Below are 25,308 nucleotides of genomic sequence, written 5' to 3'. Positions count from 1 at the left end.
TTTGACAGATGTGACGGGTCCTTCTGAGGGCCAAAAGTGTTCGCTCGCAGCGATTGGAGAAGGATTCGCCCGACTCTAGAGAGAAGAAAGCCTACCAAAGGAAATGATTAGTGTCCTTAGCTTCAATGATGGGACTGGGAGAGATCGCAGAGCTTTTATAGGCTACGTATGATCGTGTACCCCAACAGCTAATCTTCCCTGCGGGGCACCAGACCCCGCGTTCAGCTACAGAATGCGCCTGCGCCGCGTCCTTGGCAGCGTGGTTGCCAGGAAACTGCGGAATCGCGGTGTCTGTCGGGGGACCAAAGCTTCACCATGGCCAAATTCGTGCTTGCGGGTGAGTGATCCCTGCGTAAGCCCGCAGATCACTGAAAACACCAACAACTGCTAGCTTCCTATAGCCGCTTGGCAGTGATCTTAACTGGCTTCTGCTTTAGCAACTCCAGCCTCCATATGGACCTCCCCAGGCTTTCTGATACAGGCACTCAAGGATGTTGATGGGGCAGTGCCACTGTGCAAAGCACTGCCGGACACTGGATATATAGGCGGAGGGGGTGGGGGGAGCGGGCACGTCCTTGCCTTTGAGAAACGTTCAGTCTCATGGTGTACAGAAGCATGTGAACAAGTAATTTTGACACAGTGTGATCAATGCAATGAAGAAGACGTGCACAGGGCTCTGGGGGTTGTTACAGGAGCTGATGTGTGAAAGTTTGACATAGGGAGGCCATTCCAGATAAAGGCAAAGAGGCTAAGAGCCTCATGGCCTAATGGACCATCTGGATATGGAGGTAGTGGCTGGACCTGTAGCTAGAAGGGGAGCTGCTACCAGATCTTCAAGTGCACCAAGCAAAGGTGTTTGAACTGTACCTTAAAAGCAGTAGGGAGCCGCTGAAAAACTTAGCAGGAGACTATCCTTAATGGGCCTGCATTTTAGGAAGGCCGCCTTGTCAGCAATGGAGGGGAAGGATAGGAAGTGATGACTGGCATCCAGAAAAGCACTGAAGAGTCTTTTGCTACAACATGCTATTGTACCTGCCGCCTCCTCTTCTCAACAAGATTCTTAAAAGGGTAGACTGCTCTTCTACTTCTAGGTCCTCCTTCCACTCAATCTGGTTTCTACATCTGCCTCCTTTCCGAAATGGCCCTCACGGAATCACCAATGACTTGAGAGAAGCTGTCCAGTTCTTGTCTTATTTGGCCTCTTTGATGTACTAACACAGCTGGCACCTCCCATCTTCCTGAAAATCTATTTTCTTTGCTTCTTTATTCACTCAGAAGGATATTTTTGAGCACCGACAGACTGTATGCTAGAAAGACAATGGTAAACAAATGTACAAAGAATGCTGCACGTGGGGCAGCGGCAGGGCAGGGTTTGATAGGAGCAGTGGCCCTGGCAGAGGACCTTACTTAGTCAGGCAAGGGAGCTTCCTAGAGGCAGTGACTTTTAAGCAGGGACCTGAAAGGGACCTACCAGCAGAGAAGAGGTAAGAAGGAAAAGAGCAGTTTAGGCATGGGTAGTAGGAAGTGGGGTTGAAATGAGGAGAACTAGCTTGATGGTGATTGAGAGTATACAATAAATAGAAAATTAAAATAGATTTAGTGGGATTGGAGCAAAGAGAACAAAGGAGTATCATAGCCTAAGGCCAGAGTTAGTGATGTAGACTCTTGTAAGCCGTGTTCAATATTTTAAACTTTATCTGAAGTACATGGAAGGTTTTGGAGGGGAAGAACATAGTCAAATTTGCATTTTATCTGAGTGCTATCTCTGCAGTGTGGGAAGAGAAAGACTGGATGCCAAGAGCCCATTCAGCTGCTATAGTTTTGTAAGGTGATAATGTTGGCTTGACCTAGGCTGGTAGGAAACAGAAATGGAAAGAAGTGAGTAGATTGGAGAGATGTTAGGAAGGCAGAAGCCATAGAATTAGTTGTCTAATTTGGTGGAGGGAGGCAAGTAAGGGAGAAGAAAGAGTTAAAATTATTCCTAAGCAGTGCTGCAACCACATCTTCTGGTAGATGAGTTATTGAAAAAGAACAGGCTTAATACTCTGGATACTCTTAGATAACTTGATAGATGGACATAAAGAATATATGAGAAGGAGCAGATTTAGTGGAGGAGTGGTAGCAAAATCCATCATAGATTTGCTGAGTGTCTATGGGACATTAAGAAGGAGATGATTAAGCAATAAAAATAAAAAAAATAAAAAAAAAAATAAAAAAAAAAGTAAAACAGAAAAAAAAAAAAAAAAAAGGAGATGAAAGAATACAGAAGGGTATAGGTAAACTGAATAAGGAGATAGGTCTGAATTGGAAATACAGATTGCTCCTTGAACCCAATAGAATGGAGGAGATTGGCCAGGAAGAATGTGCAGGATATGAAGAGAAGAAGCCTTGCATAATGTTTACCTTTTAATGTATTGATAAAGGAATAAGAACCTACAGTGTAGAGTGAGAAGTGACCAGAGAAGTAGAAAGAAGTCCTGGAGAATGCCCAAGCAAGAGTGGCAGTGGGCCAAATGCTGCCAAGGGTCAACAAAGGTCACGAAAAATATGTTTATTGAATTTAGCGACATGGAGGTCCTGGTGACCTTCTAGAGCAGTGGTTCTCAACCTATGGGTCGCGACCCCTTTGGGGGTCGAACGACCCTTTCACAGGGTCACCTAAGACCATCGGAAAAACACATATATAACTACATATTGTTTTTGTGATTAATCATTATGCTTTAATTATGTTCAATTTGTAACAATGAAATTGGGGATCACCACAACATGAGGAACTGTATTAAAGGGTCGCGGCATTAGGAAGGTTGAGAGCCACTGTTCTAGAGAATGATGGGGAAAGCCAGATTGCTGTGGGATGAGAAACAAATGGAAGTAAAGAACTGGGGATGGCAAGTGTAGAGAACTCTTTTATTAATAAAAAAAGAAGAAAGTGTTAATAGAAAAGGTCAAGTGGAAGACAATAGTGATGGGGGGCATGGACTTTTTGTTTTTTAGTACAGGAGAAACAAATATAATGAGTACATTTAAATATGAAGAAAAAGTTGCATTAGAAACAGAGATAAGATTCTAGAAAGAAACTGAGCAGAATCTATGAACATTCTGAAGGCATGTATTCAGAGCATACGTGGTAAGATGAGACCCGAACAGGAGTTAGGGTCCCTCTTCCATTGAATAGAAGAAAGAAGGAAAGGATGCATCCAAATGCAGAGGGGCTGGTACCTGTGATGGCATGAGATTGGGGTCTTTCCCAACTGATGCCTTGTTCTATGACTTGGCTTTGTTTTTGTAAAGTAGAGAGCAAGGTTATCTATTGTTTTCTGATGGTCCAGAAAAAATGTTGGAGATAAGGAAGAGATTTGAAGGAAGTGGACAAAGCCTGGAACAGCAGTTGTGGAGAAAAGAAGAGAATGCTGTAAGGGATCTGAGGGCCAGCTGAGGCCGATGGCCATGAATGTAATGGCACCTCTAGGCTTGGTTCTGCCATGTTTCTCCAGGGTATCTAGCAGGTGGGACGTAGGCCTAGGAAAGACAGGTAATTTGGTTCATCCAGAGTGATGGGCTTTTATCAGGTGTATTTGCCAGAGCACAGTGGGGCAAATTAGCCAGAGAGTGGTTTGGATTCATGAACGATGGATTTGAACAAGACAGAGAGGCTAATAGATAGGGGGAGGTTGAGAGGGATTGATGACTTAGAAGTCTCCATGAGGTCAAAGAACTGGTAATTGTGGTAGATGGGGAAGCATGCTATAGAGAGACTTTTGCATGTGGTCCTTGCCAATCAGACAGTCAATCCCATGCACATTGGTGGCTTTAATTTCCTGTGTGTTGATGGCTACATCTTAAGCCCTTACATAGAGCTTGCACTTCAGACTTACACATGCAGCTGCCTGCTGCTCACATCCACTTAGATGTGCTACAGATCCCTCCAACTGCACTTATCAATAAACTTATCACCTGTGATTTCTCTCTGCTAAGCTAAGGATCATCTACTCAAGCCAGAAAGTAGAAGTTATCCCAGACTCTCCTCTCTTCCTCAGCTTCTCCTCCCCCCAATACTGCTGCCACATACATCAAATCCACATGTGATTCTACCACTACTCCTCACTTCACACTTTGCTTTTCATAGCTACTAATGAATAGTTCATTGTTATTAGTTCATGTTTAATTAGTAGCATGTAAGCCTCTTAGAGGAAGTGAGATCTAACATAGTACTGAAGGAGAGTGAATATTGAATAGTCTTTTTTTCCTTTCCACGTTTTATTACTTAAGATTCCTTTCCACGTTTTATTACCTTTTTACCAATATAGTAAAAATCAAAAGTTTATGTGGCGGCAATTTATACTATAACTATGTTACAAAATGTAACTACATGATTAATTATATAGCATATACTTAAAACTGCATGATAATTTCTGTATGACAAAAGAAGGCATTGCTGATTTGAACTCTTTTAGGTAGAGCAGATGACCCATATTATGCCAAAGCTGAAATCCTGGCAGACTATTTACAAAAGAATCTTCCTGATTTTCATGTATTTAAAATTACCCAACATCCTGATGTTTGGGAGGTAAGAAGCCTTTACAGTTTATTAAACTTACACATGCACAAAAATGTTTCTAATTTGATTAACATTAGCTAGTATATCAGGTAGGCTTCCAGCAATGAATGTTCGTGTACTACTGACATTTTACTACTAATAAAATAAATCCCCACTTATCAGCCTCAAAGCATTATTTTTTTCCTAATACCAATTAGAACGCACGAAGCCCTAACAAATAAGTAGAATCCAAGTAACTTTTATTGCACTGCTTAACTCTTCATTCACCTTCATATTGATTTCTAATGGCATGAGGTGCTTGTTTATCGAAATACCCTTCTTTGGGATTGGGTTTCCCCAGAAACAGACTGAGATGAAGATTTAAGCGAAGGAATTTCCTTTATTGGGGGGTGCTCTTGGGGACAACATCCTGGGAAGGAATGAGGGCAGCAGCATTGGGCAGTGGAAGGAGTTGAATTGCCATCCAGCTGCAACAAAGGGCTCAGCCAGTCATACAGGGAACTCTGAAGCTGGGTTAGCCTTTCAGAGATACCCCCAAAATAGGCAAAGAAGGCCGGGCTTTTGTACTCCCCCAGCTAACAGTCACTGGATGCCGGCTGCCCAGGGAAGGCGTTTAACTTAAGGCAAGAGAACTTCCTTCAGCTAAAGCCAGTTCCTGGAAGGAGACTGGGCACTGAGCAGTCGGTAGCCAGCACTCCCGGTGGCTGAGGGACTGAGGGCCTGTGTCGTGAAGGGGCAATCTGGACTGCAATGACAGGACCCGCCACAGTGCACCCGTTGTGCCTTTTGGGTCCGCATGCTCTGTGTAATAGGTTCACACCATCTGGGAACAGCTTGTCCAAGATTCTGGTTGGCCTCTCTCCCTAGGAAAACTTTACAAGAAGGTTAGTCACATGGACTATAGTCTCCACTACCCATCATTTCAGGGCTGCAACTAACACTCATCACCTTTCTTCTCTATTGTCCATTCTAGAGTCCCCTTACTCTCCGCTGGTCTAAGTGACTTGTTAGGTGTGGTGACCTATACCTGTATCTGTGCACCCTAGTCTCCATTTCTTTTATAGGATGCGACTGTGCACTTGTCCACTTGTTGTCAAAATTGAGCAAGACAGTACCAAAGATGCCCCCGTAAATCATCTAGACAACAAGTATTCTCTTCTGCCCACATTGGGTGATAGCTGCCTTACATGTTTCTGATCATCAGGGCCAATTATTCCCTCCAGGATGGTAACTCCTTCCCTTGCCTGCTGGTCTCTTTGGCAAAGAAACTCAAAGCGACCCAGTGGCATCCACAGCCTAAAGTTCAATGGGAGTCTTCCTGATAGAAGCAACCCCTACCCTGGGATTTAGAACCTGCAGATCCACAGAGTCTAGGGCAAGTGACTGGAAGTGATGGTAAGCAGGGTCACTCTTCATTTCATCCCTTAGTTCCTGGATTTATTCATTCTAACTATTGGGGCAAAACACTATATCGATTTATGATATTTATTGACTCCTGAAAGTGGTGCCCCATCCTGGCAAGGCATCAGTCCCAAGCTGGTGCCTGTGCCTTCCCTCTATCAGGCTGCTAGGTGGTGTTTTACATGATAGGGCCAGTGAATCCCTTGGTTATGTGCCCAACCCCACACACCCTTTACACTAACGTGGATCCCTTAGTTTGAAGTGGTCCCATCTTGACAGGTTAAATATTGTGAAAGCTCTTGAACAGGGTGCTGGGCAAAGCCCTACAGGCAGAAAAGACAGTTCTTTACCCAAAATATATGTTGATTCAAGTCAAGATGTATCACTGTCATGTCCAGGGTGGGAGGGGGTCCAGTTATAATCAACTTCCCACCAAGGGGCTGGTTAGTGAGTTCGAGGGATAATGCCATTCTGAGGGGTCAGCATTGGTCTCTGTTGCCGCATATTGGACATTTAGTAGCAGCAATAGTTGCATTAGCTCTGATGAGTGGCAGCTTGATCTCTAGAGTCATTGCATAATCTCTGCCTCTTCATGAGCCCACGTGCCTTCAGCTGTCTAAGTTATCTTCCTGCTGGGTTGTTTAGTGCTTCTTTCTTTCTTTTTGCTAATCCTCACCCAAGGATATATTTCCATTGATTTTTAGAGAGAGTGGAAGAGAGAAGGAAAGACAGAGAGAATTATCAATGTGAGAGAAACACATCGATTGGTTGCCTCCTGCACAAGCCCCAGCCAGTGCCTGGGCTGGGGAGGAGCCTGCAATCCAGGTACGTACCCTTGACTGGAATCGAACCTGGGTCCCTTTGGTCCATAGGCCAATGCTCTATCCACTGAGCCAAATACATATATATATATATATATATATATATATATATATGTATATATATATATATATATATATATATATATATATTGATTTCAGAGAGGAAGGGAAAGGGAGAGAGATAGAAACATCAATGACGAGAGAGAATCATTGATTGGAAGCCTCCTACACACACCCTCCTTACTGGGGGTCCAGCCTGCAACCCAGGCATGTGCCCTTTACCAGAATCGAACCCAAACCCTTCAGTCTGCAGGCCGATGCTCTATCCACTGAGCAAAACTGGCTAGGGCTACTGTTTCTTTCACAACAGATACTCTCTGGTAGGTACTGCTCCCTAGCCTCTTGTTTCAAGAGCCTATCATCCCAATGGCCTGGAGTCCAGCTCTATAACAGCATGTCCTTTAAAGACCTGGCCTAGAATGGACAGCCGCCCGGGGCTTCCCAGCAATACTGAGAACCCTTTCATCAGCGCATTTCTTGTCACTTTGTGAATGTAGTGCCCCAAGGGCCTTCTAGAGTACACAGTTGACTAAAGGGTTTCCAGAATTCTATAGTAGCATATCCACTCCTGCATGACCATTTTTCTAAGCCTTTTAATCCCTTCCATTGTTTTCCAAGGCAGTTCTGGCATTTCATTGGTAATCATCACCTTCCCCAATCTTAGGAGAATCATCCCAGCAACATGTTATCACTCTCTTCTAAGGTCTTTGCCAGGGTGTACACTCTTGAATTGCAGAAGAGTGATTAATATTGATAAATTCTCCTTTGTCCAACTTTATGTCCCACTCTTGATTCAGCATCCTCAGGGGCCAGTTCCATACATATTCTCTCATCTCTTGCCAGGATATCAACATGCCCTGGTTGCTGAAGGTCCTTTTGGATAGAGTCCCTTATTCCATAGACTCAGCACTTCATTGGGAAGGCTGTGGTGTAAAATAGAGGGCCCTGGGAGAATCTTCACAGCAGCACTGTTTGCTTTAAGGTGGGATAAAAGCAGAGAGATTTCAACATCAGAAGGGAAATTTGTTTCTAAGATTTTATGTGTTAAGGTAGCATCATTGCACATGCCTCCAAAGACAAGAATGCTCTTAGGTACTTTACCCATAAGAATGTTGTTGTCTATCTCTACTCAGCTCTTGTCATTGGAAGACCTGATATACACAAACCAAATAATGATTTAAGGTTTTTCTAATAAATATTATCAGAAATCCCCAAGTAACTTTTAGCTCATTAATTTAATCTGAGCAATATACACTATATCCACAGATGTGGAAAGCAATATCAAATTTATATTATATTGGAAATTCCCTATGACTGGAAATATCTCAGATAGAAGAATAAGGGGTAAATCAGTTAAACTTTTTTTAAATCAGTTGAGTTGGAACACTTGGCTTATCTTTAACATAAACATCCCAGGTATCCTCAGAGAAGAGCAACTTCCTATGCCTTTATTTTGTCAGTGGATTTGAAGAATATTCTTTCTTATTTGCTTAATTTGTTATTTAACTCATCACTATTTTTTATATTTACATTTGAACTAATGTAAATTTTATGCTATCTAAATTTTATGTATATTCAGTAATGGCAAAAAAAAAAAAAGCGCCAGTATTTTAGTGTTTGAATTCTAAAGTATTGAATTCTGAGGTCTATTTAATGTGTGACTGCACTTGGAATATCATTCACTAGGAGTGGCTGAGAGATGTGTGTGAAAAGAATAAATGGAGCCACAAAAGTTCCCCCATCATCTGGAGGGAGCTGCTGGATCGCGGCGGCAAGGGCTTGCTTCTGGGAGGGTATAATGAGTTCCTGGAGCATGCCCAGGTATGTAAGTTAAGTTGATTTATCTGTTTAAAACATTACCAATCTCTCACATTGTTTCATTTTTCCAGCGTCTTGCTTTCTAAAGTCTTCTCTCAACTCTCTTTTTACTCCCTTCTGGCTTTACACAAGATCTTTCCATTAGAGCCATTATCCACTAATTGTCTTCTCTCAAGGGCTGACTTTTTCTTTTGCCATGTTTAGCTTTACTACGATGTCACCTCTAGCATGACAACTGAGCTGATGAAGGCAATTGCTCAGGAGAACCTGGAGGCTCATATACAAAAGGAGCTGGAGAAAGACTCCCTGAAAGACCTCATTGACCCCTTGCAGGTCTGGATCACCAGGTGGGACAGTCAAAGCCCAGGATTCGCAAGGTTGGCTGTTTATATTTGAAAGGAGGAGGATGTGGGATTAACTCTGTGATAGAAGATCTGAATGTCAAGTTTGAGGGAGGGGTGTGTGTGTGTGTGTGTGTGTGTGTGTGTGTGTGTTTCTATTTCTCTCTCCCTTCCCTCTCTGAAATCAATACAAATCCTATATAATAAAAGGCTAATATGCAAATCAACCGAATGGCAGGATGACTGATCGCTATGATGCGCACTGACCACCAGGGGGCAGACACTCAACACAGGAGCTGCCCCCTGGTGGTCAGTGTGCTCCCACAGCGGGAGCGCTGCTCAGCCAGAAGCTGGGCTCAGGGCTGCCATAGTACTAAGGATGTCCGACTACCAGCGAGCCTAAGCTGTCAGTCAGACATCCCCCAAGGGCTCCCAGACTTAGGGTGCAGGCTGGGCTGAGGGATCCTCCCCCTCACCGCCCCCCCCCCCAGTGCACGAATTTCATGCACCAGGCTTCTATATATATATATACTAGAGGCCCGGTGCACAAAAATTTGTGCACTCGGTGGGGGGGGGGGGGGGGTCCCTCAGCCCGGCCTGTGCCCTCTCGCAGTCTGAGATCCCTCAGGAGAAAACGACCTGCTGGCTTAGGCCTGCTCCCGGGTGGCAGAGGGCATGCCCAATCCCTAGGTGCAGCCCCTGGTCTGGCTCAGAGCAGGGCCAATTGGGGCATTGGGGCGCCACCCCCTGTCATGCACAGAGCAGTGCAGATCAGGAGGTTGTGATGCCACCCTCAGTCACACTCAAGGCAGGGTCGATGGGGAGGTTGCGGCACCACCCCCTGTCACGCAAAGAGCAGGGCCAATCAGGGGGTTGGGGCGCTGCCCCCTGTCACTCACAAAGCAGGGCCCATCAGGGGGGTTGGGGCTCCGTACCCAGAGCAGAGCCCGTGTGTGTGTGGGGGGGGGGGGGCGGTTGGGGCGCTGCACCCTGTCACACACAGAGCTGAAGGGCGATCAGGGGGTTGGGGAGCTCCCCCCTATCAGGCACAGAGCAGGGCTGATCAGGGGGTTGGGGCGCCTTCCCCTGTCACAAACAGAGCAGGGAGGATAGGGAGGTTGTGGTCCCACCCCCTGTCACACACAGAGCTGCAGGGCGATCAGGGGGTTTGGGCGCTGCCCCCTGTCATGCTGATCCCGGTGCTGGGAGGCCTCCCGGCTCCACTGATCCTGGTGCTGGGAGGCATATTACCCTTTTACTATATAGGATAGAGGCCTGGTGCATGGGTGGGGGCCAGGTGGTTTGCCCTGAAGGGTGTCCTGGATCAGGGTGGGGGTCCCCACTGGGTGAAGGGATGATGGCTGTTTGCAGCTGGTCACGCACCCTTCAGGGTGGCGGTCCCCACTGGGGTGCCTGGCCAGTCTGGGTGAGGAGCTGAGGGCTGTTTTCAGGCTGTGGGTGACTGAAGCTCCCAACCGCTCCTTTTATTCTTTTTTTTTTTTTTTTTTTTTTATTCTGGGCCAGCTTTAGCTCTGGCTCCAGCTCTGAGGCCTCTGCTGCTGAAAGCAGGTATCTGGTTTGTTTGGGTTCTATAATTGAAACACTGTATCAACTCCAGCTCTGAGATCCCTGCTGGCTGAAAGCAGGTTTCTGGGGGTTTGTTTAGCTTCTATATTTGTAACAATGTTTCAAACTGCAAGCTCAGAGGCCGGCAAGGCAGGCGGGGAATGTTGGTTTCCTCTGTCACTGAAGCAAGCAAGCCTCATGTTCGCTTCAAGCTGCCTGGCTGCCGGCCACCATCTTGGCTGGCAGTTAATTTGCATATCGCCCTGATTAGCCTATGGGAAGGGTAGCGGATGTACGGCTAATTACCATGTTTCTCTTTTATTAGAGAGGATATATATTTTTTTAAAGAATAAAAGCTTAAAAGGGACAAAAGCTTTAACCATTGCTAATCCTGCTTTGCACTGTTAGTGCGTCTGCCCCTGCCTGCTACAGCCTCATCCCCATCCTGACCAGCGGGGAGGTGTTCGGAATGCACACGGAAATCAGCATAGCTCTGTTTGACAACAAGCAGGCGGAAAAAACCCTCCAGAACCTCGCCCTAGAAATGCAGGACCTGGTGTCGCCGGTGCTGCGCAGCGTCTCCATCTGCACCAGAGTGGAGGAGGCCTTCCGCCAGGCCCACGTGGTCATCATCCTGGACGACCCCAGGACCAAGGAGGTGTACACGATGGAGGAATGCCTCCGGAGCAGGGTGCCTCTGTGCAGGCTCTACGGCTACCTGATCGAGAAGAATGCTCTCGACTCGGTCCGAGTCATCGTGGGAGGAAAAACCTTTGTCAACCTGAAAACGTTGTTGCTCATGAGATACGCCCCGAGCATCGCGCACAATATTGTCGCCGTGGCACTGGGGGTGGAAGGGCAGGCCAGAGCAGAGCTGGCCAGGAAGATGAAAACATCCCCCTCATGTGAGTGAACTCCTGTCTCTGCTTGTGTTTCTAAGCAAGCATGATTTCAAAGCAGCTGGGAAGAAGCCCGTACCCTCTAGGAAACCTTCAGGAGTCTAGGGTAGGAAGTGCGAAGCCCATACAAAGAATTTCTTAGTGTGTGATCTGACCACTGTGCAAACATGTTTTTTTAACTGGCTTTCATGACCACCTGACCTTGTCCATCGTTCTATGAGGTTTATACTTTGCAAGTAATACTTTGAAACCTAATATTCCATTTTTTCCCCGTGACAACAGTTAAAAAGGTCATCAATGTTTTAAAAAAATAATTTTAAAACAGTTCTCTAAGGTAAGCAGGTTAATGAAGTCAGGACCAAGGCGAGTGGTAAAGTTTTCAGCAGCAGTATCTTCATGGAGCATGCCAGGATTCCTGGATTTCAGTTGCATGCCCACACCATTCATAGAGCATGAGTAAGGCTTGCCAAACCCTGACTAAGGAGATGCTTGAGCCACATGATTTGCACCATTTTAGGCAGCATAAACTTTGATCTATTGTATAGCAAAAGGCCCAATCCTAAAACAAGCACAAAGAAAAAATAGGCTTCAGGCAATTTTGTATACTGAAGTTCATTATTAGGTTAATTTTTATTTCTTTTCTTCACAGACATCAAAGATGTGATAATTTGGGGTAATATTAGTGGAAATTGCTACGTTGATCTGAGAAAAGCCAAGATTTACAAATATGAGAGTGCTATTTGGGGACCTCCTCACTTTTCTCGCCCTGTGTTAAGCTTGGTTTTTGATAGGTACTGTCTATTTTTAAGTGGCGTATCCGAACAGTGTTGAATAAATGTTTAATAGTTGTTGTAATCTTTAAACCATCTTGGAAATCTTTGGGCAAAAATAACTTGACTGTTCACACTCCTCTTTGTTTACGCTCGTTCACACTCATCTTTGTTTACGCTCTCTATTGAAGAGACATAGAAAGTTCCATAAGATTTCAACTAGTCAATTCCCACCCCTAATTTATTTAGTTTTGAAATTATAAATTTTTACATTTCAGATTATCCTTAAAGTGGCTCACATATCCCATTAAAGTTATCTCTAAAGCAAGGTATGTAATGTGAGTCTCATTTACTATAAAGGCAGAGATGTGTATCCAGGTTGAAATTAGTCGGCCAGTTTCAAGAACAAGGGATCAAGATGGTGAGCAAGCCCAGGCCCCGCTGGGTGTGCTGTCCCAGAGAGGCAGAGCGCAGAAGCAGTGAGGAGCGCAGTCCCTAGGCCCAAGACAACTGAGCTGAAATTCTCACGCAGCCAATTATGAGCTGTGTGACTTTAGAGAAGTTACTTAACCTCTCTATTCCTCAGGGTCTTCATCTACAGAGTGGAAGTGGTAATACAGTAAGGGCCTTGCAGGGTCATTGGGAAGATTACATGGGTTAATATTACAGGTAAAGCCCTTCAAACTGTGCCCAGCACAGTCAACCCTATCATTGTGCTCAGGCAGAGGAGAGAAAGGGGGAGAAGAGCCTTTGAAGCATTTTGCAACACTTGGCAGCACTTTCCTTTCCAATGGCCCTCCTTCCCCTTCCTTCCCTTCCTCGGACCCTAGAAATCATACTCTCGGAGCAGGTTCCTCTGCATTTGTTGCCTTGGTAGGGGCAGTGTCTAATGGAACTGCAGCGGGATGGCTTCGCAAGGGCAGCCATTTCTAGTCCAGCTGGACTATTCCCCGCCTTGAGACCTCAGATTATAAAGCCAAAGTTATCTCTCTAGTTCTCAGTGTGAATAATTCAACATTTTATAAAATGAATACCACCCATTCCAAGATAGTATCTACACAGGATAAAGTCTTCGTCATGAAAGTAACTGTTCTTGCAGCCTTTGACCGCTTTTCTGTGTTTCATATTTGTATTATCAGGTGTTTCTTTTGAAACTTTGGGATTCCTTTCTGCTCTATCTCATTACTTTTCAATGGATTTTTTATGGGATGGAAGATGCTTAAAGAAAGGACAGAGGAAGTTGTATCTCTCTTTTGTAGAGATGATTTTTTTTTTTTTGTACTCAAATTCATTGACCTAGGGAGCAGTCTTTTTTATTTCCACTTCTCCCTTCATTGAAAAATTGTTTCTTTCTTTTCATATAGTGAGTGGATAAACAGAGAATTTGTGACAACTCTTAAAGATTTGACTGCCACAGGAAAACAATTTGGAGGCATGTTAGCTGCACACAGTATAGCCACTACATTGAAATACTGGTACCATGGCTCACCGTATGGGGAAATCGTGTCCTTAGGAGTATTGAGTGAAGGTAAGCCTGGGTCTTTCATATCTTGTAATGTTGAAAAACCTCCATGTATACCTCGTACTCCCACTTCTGTGTCCCACATATTATCTCTTAACATGATCATTAAGCTGTCTAGGTTTTCACAATTTCATAATTGTGTTCCTTGTCTTTCTTGACTGTTATTAGTGGAACCACCATCCTCCCCATTCTTCCTGTGATTACTGTGCAGTTCAAGGAAATCTTCCCCAAAGCCCCCAAGTCAGAGTAATCTCTGTCTTTTGTATTCACATAGCATTGTGTTCCTCCATCAGGAAGCATATTACATCCCGCCTTTATCCAGGGTGTGGTTAGATTCATATGTTCCCTCCATTAGAGTGTGTACCCCCTGCAAACAGAGCTTTGCCTGAGTCTCCTTCATGGGTGGATGAATCTTGTTCAATTGCAGTTACGATGTATGAACATTCCCTTTGTGTGAATTCAAATCAGTATATTACCTTCTTAGTGAGATCGGTATTTTAAATTTTACCTTTATTTGCAGAAACTTTAATTAATCGCTATAGGAATTCATCAATAAACAATGCAATATTGGGGAAAAGGAGCTTGTGGTGTTGCTCCCTGAAACTATATAGGTAAACCCTCATATGTTGCCCACCCATAAAGCGATCCCATTACAGGGGAAACAAATAGAGTGAACAGAGAACCCAGGACACCCACTGAGGAAGTTTTTTTAGATCCTAGTTTCTTGACTATCTGCATTTATTTTGCCCTTGTGGCAATATTTTTGATGACTAGATTGGCAAGCATAATTTTCTTATTTGACCAAGGCGCAGAAGAGGCGGGATAATTTTATTTGAATGTTGCTCACTTAGTAACAAGTATTGTCAATCTTTTTGTCTGGAGCACATCCAGACTGGGAACCAGGAGCTCAGAGGAAATCAGCAACGTTCCTGCTCCCTCTTGTTCCCTTCCTAGTCCTCATGCCTGAACTATATGACTGCCATAGTCCCCTGGAAGAGCAGGAGACCAGATTGGACAAGGCCTGGGGCTGCTGGGCTACCGAGGGGCACAAGGTAAAGCCTTGGGAAGTAGACAAAAGGAACCCACACCAGGTGGAGGAGAAAGGCTGTGTCAGCCCTCCAGGCAGAGGCAGGGCGTCTGACCCCAGCACAGAGGGATAAAGAAGAAGGAACAGGGGTGCTCCCTTCCAAGAGAGAGACTGAAGGGGGGACGGCCAGAACCTGGACAGGTGCCCAATCAATACTCCTAGAGAGTTTCACCTCGCCCTGGGGAGGAATGACCAGAGGTTTAGCTCCACCATTATCATTAAAACCAATGTATAATGTCCGCTCCACAATACTTAGTAGGCAAGACTTATTTTTCTGAATGTTTTTGCTTTGCTTTGCTTTGCTTTGCTTTGCTTTGCTTTGCTTTGCTTTGCTTTGCTTTGCTTTGCTTTGTGTTTGCTCACCGCAGGCCAGTTTGGCATTCCTGAAGGGATCGTCTTTTCTATGCCTGTGAAATTTGAGAATGGAACTTGGGTGGTTCTCACAGATCTCAAAGATATCGAAATAAGTGAACAAACAATGGCCAGAATGACAAGTGATCTGATGCAGGTAAGGTCAGAGTAGATACAAGGCAACTGACTTTGATAATGATCTTAAACCAATTCTCTGAGGCCAAGGCATACATTTGTTTTCTTTGGGTTCAATTTGAATCTTATTTTGAAAAACAATAAGGAACCAACACAAGTTTGAAAAAAGTCAGCAGACCAACACTACTCATTTGGTTACATAATTTCTGGTATGTTAAAAATACTTGGTTATTTAAAAAATCAAGAATCAAAGTGTTTTTCTATTAAATAATGATTAATAATACTGGTCATTTAATTCTCTCATTGTAAAATTTTTCAACAGGAGAAACTTGTTGCACTTGGAGATTTGTTATATTTTCAGCCATATCAACCAGGTAATCTTTCAGATGTGATGTCCTATTGGGACAATAAAAGAGTGTTAAAATATTTGTTAAAACTGAATCACTATTTAATATAGATAAATAAAATCCTTATATTATCACCTTTAAACTCAATTATTGACAAAATAAACTTCCATGTTTATTATGTCCTTTGAAATAAAACATCTCATAAGAATGCTAAAGAAATCATATTTTAAAAACACTATGGCCATATAACTTTTGTATATACCCCATGTATTAGTTTCCTCAGGCTGCCATTGCAAATTACAATAAATTATTGGCTTAAAGCAACAACTTTATTCTCTCAATGTATGATTGTGTGATTCGCAAAGGTGGTCAGTTAGCTGAAGTGGGAACCTAGATGCATGATTGTAGTAAGTCTTGAAATATTGTAGTGTACTGCCACCCCTGCAATTAGAATAAAAATAACACTATACTGCATTCCAATATAGTATATATTCCAATATACTCATTCCAATAAAATTCTGAACATTTTCATGATGACCTTATTTGGAATAGCAAGTTATTTCCCAAAAGTTTTTATTTTTCTATTTTTTCTCATATTTCTCTTGTTTTCTGGCACCCTAAATGGATGCTCAGGTAATTTGGTAATTGGCATTGATCATGAGAATGGAAAATGAGTAGTTTTGTTATGTAACTTACCATTTAGGAAGGAAGGAGGTGAATCAAAGTTGAGAATAATTGCAAGAAAGCAATGAAGTGATCTATAGGGGTCTAGATTAGATAAAGAAGGAAGTAATAAATATAAATTAAATTAAAAGCTGCAGGCAGCAGTGATATTGAAAATATTTAACAAGTATGGTATAGATTTCAACCAATTAAAACAGTTGCTGCCTCTCAGAATAGATTAACTGGTAAAAACAAATAACAACAAAAAAAAACAAACCTGGCTGGGAACAGGATTGCCCTTGGTTCAGATCAGCCAGAGGAGAGAGAGCTTAGTGAGGTTAAAGGTCAAAGTACCGGAAGTGAGAGTAAAGACAGGGAGCCTGCAAGGAAAAGAGGTTACAGCAGAGGGTGGGTTTGGGGAAGTCAAGTCTCCAGGAGTGGCCAAACTAAATGAAGCTCAGAGGCAGCACAGAAGCCGAGGGTGCAGGCACAAAAGTCTGAGGAGCCGTTGGCTTTCCTGCATTTGACAGACCTCTAAAACTATAAATTCCTTTCATGACAATGTCTATGGAGCAGTCATTCTAAATTTGACTCCATTGACTGATAGTCCTAAATTTCCCACAACACCTGAATTATAGTGAATTTTCTGAAAGAAAATGACCTGATAGTATGCTGAATTTTTATTAATAAAGGCCAAGGTGTATATGGAGTTGATTGATCTTGACTCTGTCACCATTGGACCTTGCCCAAAACACGGTTCCAGAGATTCCAAGATCGGGGCATTGAAAATAATCAGAACTTTGTGAGTTAGGGCATTTCTGCTTATTTACATATCAGTGAGATGATTCATGTGTGAGAATTGTTTAATCTTTTCAGTTAATACTTAATTCTCTGACTCTTAGAACATGAAAGGGCTGCCTTAATTACCACAGATGACAATGAGGAAAATCAGGAATACGCAGATGGTAGGTATATCAATTGGAAAAAATAAATGCCCTTTTCATCCGAGATTTGACACTACATTTCAAAGGCATTTGATTACCTGTTAGCTGTATAATGGGAGTTGAGTCCTACATCACCCTCATCTTATACTCAGATGTAAGATCATATTTTAAAATCTGTTAAAATCTTTGAAGGAAATTACCAGATATTCATTGAGCACCTTCTATGTGCTGGTCACTGTGAAAGACGCTGAGGGACACAGTAAGGGAGTTATGGCCACACAAACACATCTGGGGGAAAGAAGCCATGAGAATATGAAAGGGTAAATGCCAAGATACACAATGAATTAAATAGCTCGATAACACTAAAGCAGGCCAAAAGAAAAGAAAAAAATATATATATGATAAGTAATCTAGAAAGGAGAGGAAAGATTCTTATACTGTATGGAGAAAATTTAATAATATCTTGAAATCTAGTTGAAATAATATCTTGAAATAATATCTTGTATCTAAGATAACTAAAGATAGTCAAATGGGCACTTATTCAGACACTGTGTAGTTCATTCACACAAGATGAAAAAATTCTAGTGATCTACTATACAACAATGTGTGTGCAGTTAACTTACTGTACCCTTGAAATGTTGTTGAACAGGAATATTTCATGTTAACACACACACACACACACACACACACACACACACACACACAAACTGTGTTAGGTGCTAGGCTCATAAACATAAATCAAGCATTGTTCTTGACCTTCAAGTGTTCGCCATCTAGCATGGGAAATAGCAAAACTACCTTATTGAGAAGTGTTATGATAGAGGCCCAGTGTATAATGGGGCCCCACAGAGGATCTCCTGACATAGACTGGGAGTGTTATGAAAGGTTTTTAGGAAGAGAGACAATGGGAGCTCTGAGTCTAGAAGAATGAGTAGGAATTACTCATGTAATTCAGTACAAAGGAAGTGTGCAAGTGGAGGGTTGCCTAGGAAAGAGGATGTATCCCCACCAGAGGGAAAAAGACGGGCAAAGGAGGCATTTCAGTGATCAAGGCATGAAATATGAACTTGAGATAGTATAAAACTGTATTCAGAAGACAGTTAATAGGGTAGCTGAACAAGAGCAGAGGACCCAGAAAGGATGAGTAGAGCTGGGAACGGTAGGTAAGGGGCATCCGCTATTTGGTTGAATAGATGGTTGGGAGCTCAGCAATATGGTTTGTGGGTGACGGGACAAAGCATACAATTGATGGGGTCAAGCTTAGAGGTCGAACCTGCTTGATCATGGGCCTTCTAGAGGATTTTAAGTTCTTAGACCCTCTAATAAATGATAATGTTATACAGACTAAAGAACTTGAGTGGTGATAAAGTGGAGATAGTGGGGCCGATTTCAGGTTGGTTTGGGGGCTATTTGTTGAAGGAGCATTAGAATAAAATATAACATAATACTTCCCATATTGTGGGTTAGGTGGGTTGTGAAAATATTTAGTGGGTCATGAGAATCAATTTAATAACTAGCATTTTTTCTTGAACTAGAATAAAATTGATAATAAAAGGATAAGGAGACCAGAATTTTTTCCAATGAACTAGAATTAAATAAAAAGAAAAGGATGAGTAGAAAAGATGAGAAAAAGGTAAGAAGTTTGGAAAAGGGTAAATATTGTAACTTTTCATTTCATTGTATGTGCATAAGTGCATGTATGGGACTGTAATGTAAAATGCATTTTTTACTGTAAGTCATGTTCAACCAAGTCTGAAAACACTGCGTTAAAACAGCACACAGGTTGTTAGTTATATTCTAAACCCAGTATGTTTTTTACTAGATTTGGTTTCAGAATATAAAAATGACCTTCCTGATCTAACACACGAGGAAGGGAAAGATCAAGTTATGCCGGATGGTAAGTCAATCTAGTTAGACGCAATCTCTGTACCTGAGTCCTGGCTCATGTTGCTCATTCTGAGAGTCTGATATTGTGGTCAGAGAACATAGTCCAGCAACCAAAGTCATTTGTAAATAACTCTGTTTCTCTTTTTATACTTCGAAAACACTTTGTAAGAGGGATAAAAATGTCAACAATTTAAAAACAAACAAACTGAAGCTGCTTCCAGGTCATACTTACCTCAAACTCTCCCCAAATACTCTCAACCTCAGCTTCAACCCCTCATGTTCACCCATCTTACCTTTCCCTTTTCTTCTTTGTTCTTCATTACAAAGCCCCAAATCACTGACATGGCAAGTCAGGATCCTCCTCAGAAGGTGTGTGAGAGGAAGAGATGGAGAGGTCAAGATAGAATTCTCTCTTTTTTAAAAAATATTTTTCTACTGATTTCAGAGAGGAAGGGTGAGATCGAAACATCAATGATGAGAGAGAATCACCAGTCAGCTGCCTCCTGAAGGCCCCACACTGGGGATCGAGCCTGCAACCCCAGCATGTGCCCTGACAGGGAATCAAACCCTGACCTCCTGGTTCATAGGTCGACGCTCAACCACAGAGCCGTGCAGGTTGGGCTAGAATTCTCTTTAGCAGGAAAATCTAGGAATCTCTCTCTTCCCTTCCGTGTGTGTGTGTGTGTGTGTGTGTGTGTGTGTGTGTATGAATATACACATATACATATGCAAAGTACATATTTCTAAATATATATAAATATTTGTAAATTTTATGTAAATATTTGTATTTACAAAATACTTGTTAATATTTATGTAGTTAAAATTATGTAGAAGATTATATATTTGCTAACTCTGTCTATACAAATCATATCTCGAAAAAATAATAATAATCTCTAGACTGTTTGTTTTTGCCACTTCTTTCCCTGATTTCTGTATGGGAGGGAGCTGTCAAACACTGAGCCATTGCCCAGGGGTTTCTGCTGTAAGGACCAGGGCTACCGAGGGAGTTTGGCGGAAAGGTGCTGCACTGAGCTGCTGGGCTAGACACCTGCTTGCTCATCCCCATGGGCCATGAATGAGCCACTGTCATGGGTTGAAACTCCATATAAAAGTGACCTAGTAGCTCACACACTCCAAAGAGAGGAATTGGACTAGAAGGAACAAGAGAGGATAAAATGAGAATAACTGCAAAAAAAAAAAAAATCAATGTGCTTTAAATACTAAAACTCTCTTCTTTCAATTCTCTATTTACCACAGTGGATTATTTAGATCTGACTCCTAAAACCAACTCGGAAAACCCATTCAGTCAAGAGCTCACAAATGGTAGGTGGTAGACAAACTATTCACTCGTCTCTCCTTACACTAGAAATGGAACGGGGTATAAGAGATCCTGTCCCTGTGATATGGTTCTTTTTGAACCCTCCCCATCACATATGCCCAGGGACCAGCATGGCTGACTTCTAGAACCTGGCTTCCTGCTTTTATGACCAGGATTATGACCAGGACAACCAAATCCTTCCCTCAGAATGGAAAGGAAAAGGACACAGAAGCATCTGTGAGTCCAGATTGTCAAAGTATATAACTGAGCTGTCCTGCTACTTTATGAACACCAAGTTGATGTTGATTTCTTTGTGATTGACCAGCCAGGATATTCACCCATGCCTCCAGACTTTTATTTGAATAGCCAATGAAATGAACAAATCTATTGCACCTTCCATTCTGAGAATGAAGAGTACAATGGGCTCAGAGTGGGGCTGACTGGGGAATTAGAATTCGTGAACAGCGGAGAAGCAGGACCAGGAGAGGAAATGGAATTGACAGTATAGCTGCAAACAAAATTCAGACTGACAAGCAAAGGAGCCAAGAGAGACTGTACGTAGAAATAGACTGAAGTCAGCAAAAAGGCCAGAATTTAATTTTCTTATATGAAAATATTTAATGATGGCCTGCAGCTCAATTTAACCTCATAGGAACCCCCTCACACACACCTCCCTCAGCAGTTGGGTCAAACTGAATACAGAAATCCAGAAAACAGAAGGGAAGGGGAACAAGAGAAAAGCTAATAAAAACAAATGTTACTAATGTATTTTTAAAATTGTTACATCTTTTCCTTTTTTTTTCCTTTTTACAGACTTTGAAAACATATCTATGGAACAGTAACAGATCAAATTAGACCAACTATAAAAGTAACTGGCATTGTAATAAACATAGGAAGACCCATGATGTCGGTACTTAGGAAAGAATAATAGATTTACTTCAGTCTTAGATAATATTATGCCAGACAATTAAATAACAGTGATAGCACACACACACACACACGTCAGGGTTCAATTATTCTGTGTACCCACTCATATAGTTATTATCAATTTCTCATAAATACTTTGGTGTCCATTGTTATTTTTTGAACTACAATAAAATAATGTGTCACTCATTGTGTCCCTGCTTGTACATCCTTCCGAGAGAACCTGCTTCCTCCTGCAGGTGGTACCTAAAATATGGGCCTGGGGGGCCATATTTGCTCAGATTTTCTTATCGTGTTGGTCTCAAATGATTGGGCGAGGATAGACACACCTTCTTCAAGGAGAACCAATCAGATTTCTTCTTACTCTTAAAAAAAAAAAAAAGGACCTAAGAAAAATGGATGAGTAAGTTGGTGTGTGAGTGATGGTAATGGTGTGAACTAGAGAAGACCACTAAGTTCTGCCCATGAGCCCCGCAGAGCTGGCCAATTCACCACCCCTGTAAGGCCTGGTGTGCATTGGATTTGCTTGGTTTAATGATCTTTACAATAAATCACAGTTTGACTTTAGCTTAGATTGAATAGGTTTCTGTTTTGTGACACTAGAGGTGGCCTCGATTTTGAAAGAAAAGGATAATATTCTTACAATATAATTGCATGGCATGGTTTAAGTAAAAATTACAGTAAAATTAAAGCAGTAGTAGTCAAACCAATATGCTCGTGGATTTTTAAGCTACTGGAACCCTTTACAAATGCCAATGGGGACATTTTGAAAGCCCAGGAGTCCTGTAAAAACTGCTGATGCCTGAGCTTTCTCTGTTGTTTGTAAAAGGTCTTAAGCTACACCTGACTTTCTGAAACTTCAGTGCTGCTTCTGACTATCATGATTCCAAACCATGACTAACATTTGCTTGTTTTCAAAGTCTCTAGCACTTCATTGGCTGTTATTGTGAAGAAATCCTAAGGTCTGTCTGTGTTGGAGGCTTTTTTTGGGGTTTTGTGCCCTAATCCTATTTCCCCTGCCTCTCCCTGTGGGGACCTCAACCAAAGGAGTGTGAGCACAGGAACAAGAACTGGGTGGGACGACACCAGGTGCTCTACACACAGCTGGGCGTGTGCTCGTTGCCCCTCAACATGCAGGGCTTCTTCATGCTAAAATGGAGCTCGGTGGAAGTGTGACTCAGACCGTGAAATCCAAGCAGAGCTTCCTGCTCCGTTCCCCACGTCAGGAGTGCCAGTCACCTAGCAGCAGGACCCCGGTGGAAAAGCTGGAGCAGAGACTACAGCCATGAGCACACACCACCTTTCAAGGCAGTGGCTCTGCTGCTGGGTGAGCAACATTCTTCCCAGTGGATGTCCAGCCCTGACCAATCAGATCATCAGCTGCTTCTCCTTAGGTGAGCATCTAGGACAGTGGTTCTCAACCTTCCTAAGGCCGCGACCCTTTAATACAGTTCCTCATGTTGTGGTGACCCCCAATTTCATTGTTACAAGTTGAACATAATTAAAGCATAGTGATTAATCACAAAAACAATATGTAATTATATATGTGTTTTCTGATGGTCTGAGGCGACCCCTGTGAAAGGGTCATTCGACCCCCAAAGGATCTAGGAAGAGAGATGAAGGCAGAGTTTCTCCTCTTCAGGGGCGCTGGGAAACATCGAGCCCATCCCCAGCTGGCTGTACTTCCCAGCATGAACATGAACTATGTATCTGTGAACCCCTGTAGGGTGACCAGGAGGCTCTAGGAGAGCCTCCCCTAGGAGAACAGAGCAAATTGATCTTAATCACCACACCTACGACCACACATCTGTCCCAGATTAATATACAGCACAGAATCATATCAAGAGTAAAGAACAGTAGCCCCCCACCTCCCCTTAGCCATGGTTTCACTTTCCAACATTTCAGTTACCTGTGGTCAACTGTGGTCTGAAAATATTAAAAGAAAAATTCCAGAAATAAAGCAATTTGTAAGTTTTAAATTTCATGCCGTTCTGAGTAGCATGATGAAATCTCAAACCATCCTGCTCCAGCTCATCAGGGACATGAATCACCCTTTGTCCTCAGTCTCCACTCTGTATACACAACCCCCACATCCCCCTTTGTCATTTAGTAGCTTTTCACTTACCGAATCTACTGTCCAGGTGTCCCATGGCCGGTGTTCAAGTAACCCTCATCTGACTTCATAATGGCCCCAAGTGCAAGATAGTGATGCTGGCAATGTGGACTGGCCACAGAGGACCTTAAAAGGGCTTCCTTTTAGTGAGAAGCTGTATACAGGGTACCGTACAGTAAGATATTTTGAGAAAGAGAGAGAGAGAGACATTTACATAACTTTTATTACAACATCTACACTAATAAAAGACAAACATGCAAATTGGCTGTACCTTTGTTACGCCTTAATCCACGCCCAACAGCCAATCAGAGCGACTATATGCAAATTAACCCAACGAAGATGGTAGCTGGCAGCCACAGAGCTGGAACAAGCAGGAGGCTTGGTTGCCCCAGTGATAGAGGAAGCCAAGCTTCCTGGCCAGCTGCTGCCTCCTCTCAAGACAACAAAGTTTCAATTATAGAAGGTAAATAAACCCCAGATACCTGCTTCCAGTCACCATGGCCACAGAGCTGGAGTGAATAAAAAAAAAAAAAAGGAAAGGCTGGGAGTTTCGGTCGCCAGGGGGCTTGGTCAGTCTGAAAACAGCCATCAGCCCCTCACCCAGGCTGGCCAGGCACCCCAGTGGGGACCCCCACCCTGAAGGGGGTTTGGGCAGCCTGAAAACGGCCCTCAACCCCTCACCCAGGCTGGCCAGGCACCCCAGCAGGGAGCCCTATCCTGAAGGGGCTGTGGCCAGCCTGCAAACAGCCATCAGCCCCTCACCCAGGCTGGCCAAACCCCCATGGGGTGAGGGACCCATTGGGGGGCTTGACCAGCCTGCAAACAGCCATCAGCCCCTCACCTAGGCTGGCCAGGCACCCCAGTGGGACCCCCACCCTGACCCAGGACACCCTTCAGGGCAAACCAGTTGGCCCCCACCTGTGCACCAGGCCTCTAGTCTATATAATAAAAGGGTAATATGCAAATTGACCCTAACAGCAGAACGACTGGGAATGACTGGTCACTATGACACACACTGACCACCAGGGGGCAGATGCTCAATGCAGGAGCTGCCCCCTGGTGGTCAGTGTGCTCCCACAGGGGGAGCTCTGCTCAGCCACAAGCCAGGCTGATGGCTGCCAGCACAGCGGTGGTGGCAGGAGCCTCTCCTGCCTCCTCAGCAGCACTAAGGATGTCCAACTGCAGCTTAGGTCTGCTCCCTGCTGGCAAGTGGACACCCCCCGAAGGCTGCTGAGCTGCCAGAGAGATGTCTGACTGCCAGCTTGGGCCTGATCCCCCAGGGAGCAGGCCTAAGCCAGCAGGTGGACATCCTCCGAGGGGTCCCAGACTGCAAAAGGGCATAGGCCGGGCAGAGGGACCCCCCTCCTGAGTGCACAAATTTTTGTGCACCAGGCCTCTAGTCTATAATAAAAGCATAATATGCTAATTAGACCAGATGACCTTCCGGATGAAGCCAGGGCTGCCAGGGAAACCTGGGTCCCAGGTGCCAGAGGGCAGCTGGGGGAAGGAAGGCCTACTCTTGCATGAATTTCATGCATCGGGCCTCTAGTATTATTATAATTGCTCTATTTTATCATTTTTAGTATCAAGATTCTTGAGCCTTTGCCGGAAATCTGCTCACCTCTCAACAGGGCAGCACTCAGAAAAGCATTCCAACCTCCCTCTGCTGCCAGTACCTCTGATATATCTTGATGCAGTTATAATGAAATACAAAAAAAAATTAAGGATGATTTCAATTTTGAGTCTGCAGCACTTAGCTTAGGTATACATTTCATGTGAGATA

At 43.5% G+C, this 25,308-nt stretch overlaps 1 protein-coding gene across 3 annotated transcripts; it reads left to right on the top strand.

Annotated features, from left to right (window-relative positions):
• The first annotated feature begins 68 nt into the window (after positions 1–68).
• On the top strand, positions 69–21,594 carry MDH1B (malate dehydrogenase 1B). Of its 3 annotated transcripts, XM_036320867.1 has the most exons (13): positions 236–337; positions 4,455–4,567; positions 8,527–8,661; positions 8,863–9,005; positions 10,974–11,470; positions 12,114–12,255; positions 13,599–13,762; positions 15,212–15,351; positions 15,652–15,703; positions 17,242–17,304; positions 19,106–19,180; positions 20,428–20,493; positions 21,302–21,594. In XM_036320867.1, exons 1-13 carry the CDS (start codon positions 316–318, stop codon positions 21,328–21,330), a joined length of 1,641 nt encoding a protein of 546 aa, XP_036176760.1. In that variant the 5' UTR covers positions 236–315; the 3' UTR covers positions 21,331–21,594. The 3 variants fall into 3 exon arrangements, with proteins under 3 accessions (XP_036176761.1, XP_036176762.1, XP_036176760.1); XM_036320868.1 differs by lacking the exon at positions 4,455–4,567 and having other exon boundaries at positions 69–337; XM_036320869.1 differs by lacking the exons at positions 4,455–4,567; positions 8,527–8,661 and having other exon boundaries at positions 69–337.
• Positions 21,595–25,308: the final 3,714 nt, after the last annotated feature.

Source organism: Myotis myotis, unplaced genomic scaffold, assembly GCF_014108235.1.
Source record: "Myotis myotis isolate mMyoMyo1 unplaced genomic scaffold, mMyoMyo1.p scaffold_m19_p_8, whole genome shotgun sequence".
NCBI lineage: Eukaryota > Metazoa > Chordata > Mammalia > Chiroptera > Vespertilionidae > Myotis > Myotis myotis.
The sequence above is the reverse complement of the archived record's forward strand: the minus strand, read 5'-3'. Positions and strand labels throughout refer to the sequence as shown.